This window comes from Emys orbicularis, chromosome 1, assembly GCF_028017835.1.
Source record: "Emys orbicularis isolate rEmyOrb1 chromosome 1, rEmyOrb1.hap1, whole genome shotgun sequence".
NCBI classification, from domain to species: domain Eukaryota; kingdom Metazoa; phylum Chordata; order Testudines; family Emydidae; genus Emys; species Emys orbicularis.
In genome coordinates, this window is record NC_088683.1 from 92,163,464 (window position 1) to 92,170,532 (window position 7,069).

At 42.2% G+C, this 7,069-nt stretch overlaps 1 protein-coding gene and 1 pseudogene across 1 annotated transcript; one reads left to right on the forward strand and one right to left on the reverse strand.

The window, feature by feature from the left end:
* On the reverse strand, positions 1-390 carry LOC135883529 (histone H2A.J). Its single transcript, XM_065410714.1, has one exon. It carries the CDS (start codon positions 388-390, stop codon positions 1-3), a length of 390 nt encoding a protein of 129 aa, XP_065266786.1.
* A 391-nt stretch (positions 391-781) lies between these two features.
* On the forward strand, positions 782-1,299 carry LOC135878967 (histone H2B type 1-N-like; annotated as a pseudogene).
* The last annotated feature ends 5,770 nt before the right edge of the window (positions 1,300-7,069 follow it).

A 7,069-nucleotide genomic window follows, 5' to 3' on the forward strand; every position in this document is an offset into this window, starting at 1 on the left:
TTACTTACTCTTCGCCTTGTGACTCTCTGTTTTCTTAGGCAGCAGCACGGCCTGGATGTTGGGCAAGACACCGCCTTGAGCGATCGTGACTTTCCCCAGCAACTTATTGAGCTCCTCATCGTTACGGATGGCGAGCTGCAGATGGCGAGGAATGATCCGCGTTTTCTTGTTATCCCGAGCAGCGTTGCCAGCCAACTCAAGAATTTCGGCGGTCAGATACTCCAACACCGCGGCCATATAGACCGGGGCTCCGGCGCCCACCCGCTCAGCGTAATTGCCTTTGCGAAGCAGGCGATGCACACGGCCCACCGGGAACTGCAGCCCAGCCCTAGAAGAGCGAGATTTTGCCTTAGCCCGCACCTTACCGCCCTGCTTTCCTCGACCAGACATGATCAGCACTTTCTAGAAATCAACTACAGTAATATACTTTCTCCAGAAAAAAAAATATAACACGATTTCATTCCCAGCCCGCCCTTATATCCTTTCTGTTTGCAGAGCTAAACGCTTTGTGATAGGCTGAAAGGAAGCTATTGTTTGAATAGCCAATAGTGATGCGAATCTAATTCTGACCAATGATAAGGTTCCATTTGACATTAATGAAGGATCATGTGTCTCATATGCAATATGAAATTAGGAAAGAGAATAGTCATTTCCACAAGATGTCTATAAACAGGCACCCTCCGGAGTTTGTATGCATGTTTTTGAGCTGACTGGAGACAGAAACGTACACACAAAAAGGTAGAAGGCATTGAGAAGTAAAAATAAACTAGGTGCTATCAACATGCCTAAGCCATCGAAATCTGCTCCTGCTCCTAAGAAAAGTTCTAAGAAAGCTTACCAGACACACTAAATCGACCTTATAAAAACGTTAATGTATTACTGACACGTGAAACCTTAAATTAGAGTGAATAAATGAAGACTCGACACACCAGTTCTGAAAGGTTGCCAACCCCAGACTTAGAAGAAGGGCGATAAGTGGAAAAAAACGAGGAAAGAAAGTTCCTCTGTTTACATGTATAAAGTATTCAAGCAGGTTCACCCACACACCAGCATCTCCTCCAATGCTATGGGTATTATGAACTCTTTTATAAATGACATCTTTGAGCGTATCGCAGGAGAAGCATTTCGTCTGGTGCATTACAACAAGCGCTCAACCATCACTTCCAGGGAGATCCAGACTGCTGTAAGAGTCTGCTGCTGCGAGGCGAGCTGGCCAAACATACTGTTTCTGAGGGCACACTTGCCTCCACTTACCGGGGGATCAATGCATGGAGATCCATCCACCTCAGGTCGATTTAGCGGGTCTAGTGAAATCAACAGCAGATCGCTCTCCAGTCAACCCCTGTACTCTAAGCCCCCCAACCCCCCCCCCCCCAAGAAGAGTAAGGTAAGTCGATGGGAGAGTTTCTCCCGTCGACCCCCTGCAGTGTAGACCCCGCAGTAACTGGACCAAAGGTATGTCGACTCCAGCTACGTTATTCACGTACCTGGAGTTGCGTAGCATAAGCATAAGGTAAGTTGACAGGAGAGTTTCTCCCGTCGACCCAGCGGGGTGTAGACACCGCAAAAGGTCAACCTAAGCTATGTCAACTCCAGCTATGTTATTCACATAGCTTGTGTTGCATCAACTGAGCCCGGTAGTGTAGACCTGCGGTCACCAAGTACACCAGTTCTAAGTAAATAGTTTCTGAGTAGGCTGTCTAAATCTGTAACCCAAAGGCTTTTTTAAGGGCTGGTCTACACTACGGGGAGAGGGGGTTGATCTAAATTATGCAACTTCAGCTATGTGAATAACATAGTTGAAGTCAATGTACTTAGATCTACTTACCGTGGTGTCTTCACTGCGGTATGTCGACGCTCTCCTGTCGATTCCCCTTGCGCTTCTCATTGAGGTGGAGTACTGGAGTTGACACTAGAGCGATCGGTGGTTGATTTGTCGCGTCTCTACTAAACATGATAAATCGACCCCTGCTGGATCGATTGCTGCCCATCGATCTGGCCGATTGTGTAGACAAGCCCTAAAAGCCATCCACATTCTCATTCAACGAGCTGAACATCACTTACTACTATCGACTGTGTTTTTCAAACTGCATGTAGTGGCTTGCAAATAAATAATTCATTATCATAATTAATAATACACAGTGAGGAAGCTTTACAAAACTCTAGTCTCAGGCAAGTTGTCTGTAAATTTCTTTATTCCCACACCATATCTAGAGAGAGCGAGAGCCTGATTTCTCTTTGCTACAAGTAAATAAGCACTTGAAGTGTCATAATATTCTAGACGATATAGGTTTCTTATCTATTGTATAAAATGATTAATAGCCCCACACTGCTGAAATGAAGGTGTGATTAAACTGGTATTCACCTAACATTAATTCAACATATCAGAATCACACTTATAGAAAGCAAATTTAAACTGTTGCAATCTCACTGGGTTTACTAACTAAAAATCTTAGATACTATAACCCAAATCTCTTGTTTCTCCCCATCCTCCCTCTGTCCCTGAAGAGAGTCCTTAGAGAGTGCGGCTGCATAAAATCAACTCATTTCTTACATCAAGTAATTTCCCTATTCTCTTCTGTATTTTCAAAACAGTTTTTTTCACTTAGCCATAAACTTATTTAATTTGTGAACATGTTTGTGAAATCGGGGGGGGGGGGGGGATCTGTTCTGAGGAACTTTCAATAAAGTGGAATTTAAAACAAAACATGCACAGGAACCAGGATTAAATCTGATTATGGAATCACCTTGACACAATTATTCTATTAGTTTATAGTATGAAACCCTTTAAATTACTAAATCTCCAGGATGCTAACCTATTTATCTGCCATGTGCAGAGAAGTTTTGTTACCTCTAAGTATCTATGTTGGTCAATTTCTTTTACCCTTTTACTTTAGTGGCTGAGAAGAGAAGCTCATAAGCCTTTTATAGTGTTATAAAAGCCACAGTATAACTAAATGTGTCCACTGAAGTTTTAGTTCATTGGCTGGAGTTGGAGTTCTCCCTTAAAAGAACTTTTGTATATTTAGATATATAGATATGGATAATCCTGGATGAACTTTAACCTCCAAAACTGTAAAGAGTGTAGCCCTGATCTTTTAGGATATAAATCACGTCCATAGCTGTTCAGTTCTTTCTTTTTACTGGCTCAGGAGAATCACCTTCTCTGGATACATTTTCTGCACTCAGCGGGTCTCACATAGAGGATAGAAGCAGTACATTTCATGGCTCATCAAACGAGGCAATGGGTGGCCTGTATACTGATTCCTGGATCGTCTTTCAGAGCCTTTTTCTGTGGTGTTGAGGGCCACGTTTACTAAGATCCTTTCCTCCTTTACCACATCCAAACATTTTCTAGGATGACTTCAATAATAAATAATAACAATTAATATTTATTAATAAAGGGCTGTGAACTGCTGGCTTGAATGGCTCTTTTATACACTGATCTGCCTGATTGAGAACTGACCAGGGATACTAGGAAAGCGGGGGGGTAGAAGAAGAGAATTTATTTAATGATTCTCCAGCTCCTTAAAGCTACATATTAAATACAGTGTGGTTCTTTTGAGAAAGGAGAGATTCACAATAGAAATAAAATCCCTTTTTTTTGTTATTTTAGTAATTAAATATTGCAACTTGTGATAAGCAAGTAAAGAACTGCTACCAAGAGGGATTTTACAGCTAACTGGCTGGCTGCGTGTCCATCAAACGGAGCTACCTCCCCCCCTTTATTTATCACACAACTAATTACTATAACGTCCTTCCCTCTGTCTCTCAGATTTTAGATTTTAAGGAGGGAGGGAAAGAGAGTACTGTAAACAGATCTCCCAGGAGGTGTGTGTGCCACTCAGTCCAAGGGGAAGAACTGTAGGATATAACTATCTTAAAATATGCAAATTAAAACACAAAATTAAATGAGAAGGAAGGGATTTGTCTATGCATTCGAATCCTGTACTTGATTACCCTCCCATTCGCCGGGCATTGGGGTTCATGATTAGGGTGACCAGATACTCAACTGTGAAAAAATGGGACAGTGGAGGGGGGGGAAGAGGGGAGGTAATAGGCCCCTATATAAGAAAAAGTCCCCCAAAACGGTACCGTCCCTTTAAAAACCAGGACATCTGATCACCCTATTCATGATGATTGCCAGTACCAAAGAAGAGGAAGCTGAATAACGTTCATGTTCACAGATTTGGTCAGTTTGAAAGTCATAATTAAATCCCTGACCAGCTATATGTATAACAGAAGAAACGAAAAAGAAATACGGGAGAGTGCATTGTCGGAGAAAAACTGAGTTCTCACTCTTTTGTTTGGGTGCAGCAAGTCAGAAGCTTTATTCACTCTCACAGTGTGCAGAGGGAGAGAGCCAAGCAGGTCTCTCCCTGGTACCTAATTACAACAAGCATTTATACCTTTCATTACAAAAATAATGAGGGACAGCTGTATCTTGTTATACATATGTCATCTTGGTATTTTACTTCCTTAATTGTTTTGACTCCTACTAGCATGCAATATTTTCTATACCTTATCTACACAAGGTCTTCTACACCTTATCTATACAAGGTCACAGGTCACAATAACTCCTCACACAGTACTTTCTCACCCGCCTCTCACAATCCTCGCTTCTACTAATCTCGCGTTATCAGGCCTACAGTTAGCCTGACTCTTGCTAACAAACTGTCATGCATTGCAGTTCTTTTCTGACAGTTCCTTTTTCTGCTTCCACAACCCCCCCTTTTGTACTTCTAGTACAACAAACATTCTCAAACCTCTATTTGCATTAAGTCCTGGACTTCAGATTCTATATCAGGTGTTTCAATTTTAGCGGTTCTGATTGGATGTAATGACAATGCATGATTAGCATGAACATGAAAGGTATTACTATTATTACGTATTTTACAACAACAATAACACAATCCTAAGCTAACTAATAACAATACAAGCAATAACATTCCCATAGCAAAACTATAATGGGGTTGTTGTACAGCCTTAGTTACAAAGCACAGTACATCATACTTAGTACATAAAGTGGATACTCTATAAGCAGTCTGAAAGGCATACTTTTCAACTTGATATATATTTTGAAGCATGTGAATTCGCCCTTGTATTTCAGAGATTTTCTGAATCTCTGGTAACAGTGAGAACAAATTCTGAAATCTATCAGGTACTAAACTAGTCCAATTAAAGGGTATCTGGAACCTAAGGGCTACTTGGAAAGCTCTATCTGCAGGCCAGTAAATAATATGATTGCCTGCAGTGGTAGTGAGATTAAAATGTATGTCTTGTAATGTGGTGTCATTAACATACACACAGCTATCATTAGCTTGAAAAAGTAAGTGTCCTGTCAGTGTAGTTCCTTGTCCACTACCCTCCCAGCAAATGTAGTCATAAACAGTGACAACTTCTCCTGGCTTCAGTTTACGTATACACTGAAGCTGTGGGGGTTCTAATGGCCAAAATGTCCATAGACTACCTAACCCCATCCAAATGTCCGGTGTAATCCCAGGAGCACTGACTAAAAATCGATTGGGCATACCAGGTGGTCTAATTTCCCAGATGTCTCGGTGAATTACCCAATCCCACATGCATCCTCCCCATGGACCCGGCAGGATACGGTATGTGGGAGCCCACACCCCCCTTACCGGTCCATATGCTTGGAAGGAGCACTGAGAACGTCCGCACTTCCATCCAGAAAGTTTCCAAGTAAGTCTCCATGGCCACAGGTCAGATGGTACTCCTGATGTGTCTGTAAGGGCAGTGGGCCAAGCCTGATGTTCTAGATCATTCTGAATGGACATCAGCTGGTCATTCAGGAAATCCTGAGTCTCTGAACATGCTAGATCCCACTGCAATGCCTTCCCAGCCTCAGTGATATTCAGTACCATCTCTCTTAGCAACTTCTGGGTCATAGAACTAAGGGCGGAAATAACATGTAACTCACCAACTCCAGCCTGTACCTGGGTTAGTTGTGCTCCAGAAACAAGGCCCATGGCCTTCTCTCGTTGGCCCAATTTCTCATCATGTTCCTGGTTCTTAAAAATATTCCAAACTGCTGCTGCACTATTGGCCCCATCCCACAGGGATCCGGTCAAGTCTCTCTTCTTTCTAGAGGAAATAACCCAAGCCCTCTGTTGTGCTAATCTAATGGCAGCCCCCTGTGAACAATTCGGGTATGTAGAGATAATCTGGAAACTGGATAAGGGTAATGAAAATTTAACAGTCCCTAGTGTAGTGTTAATCACAGTCCACCGATATCCTACTACATCTCTCTTTGGTGTAGTACTATACCACATCTGTTGGTCAAATACCTTTATGTATTTCCGGGAGGCATTAACATTAATGGTATAAGAGGGGGTGTATTGCAATAAGGTACAGGTCACATTATTAGTCACTGGAATAATTTCTATGCAGGTAAAATTTCCAGTGGCAGAACAAACTCTTTGGGTATTTGTCTGATTATTCACTAATTGGGTGACCAAACAACAATAAGGGCCTCTTTCATTTAACACAGTACAAGTTCCAGGAATAACCATCATATCTACTTCATTATAGAACCCATCAATTGCAATTATTAATTCTTGGGGTTTGCTGGTAGTGATATCATGTATTTCTATCTCTACTGATCCATTTGTTTTCCATTCAATTATTCGCTCATATACCTTATCCTGAACTTTAAAGAATAATTTCTCTGAACAAAATTTCAGTAAATCACTAAGATGTGAAAGCCTTGGCCATTGGGTTTCATTGGAATATACAGTACGGTTTGTATCTGGGTAAGTTACAGTGGTGGTGGCAGGGGTCAAGGGACTAGTGGGTGTAGTCCTAGTGGTGGCAAGGCGGTTTTGATATTCATCTTCTGAAAGCCAATTAGAAAGGGCAGTGCATCCTGAAGGTACCTGTCCATAAGCACAAAGTCCTGCCCCTGGAAAGAATCCACCCCACCACTGGACCCCGCATTCCCAGGAACGGTCCCCACAGTTCCCTCCTTGCCAATAAACGATGTTCCGTCTCTTCCACCAGGGCCAGTTCTTAATGTCTCTGGTAGTCAGGAATCCCTGGACTTTGGTGGTTT

Bases quoted from the DNA above. Each gene is read 5' to 3' on its own strand.
- LOC135883529 (XM_065410714.1), bottom strand. From the start codon at position 390: ATGTCTGGTCGAGGAAAGCAGGGCGGTAAGGTGCGGGCTAAGGCAAAA.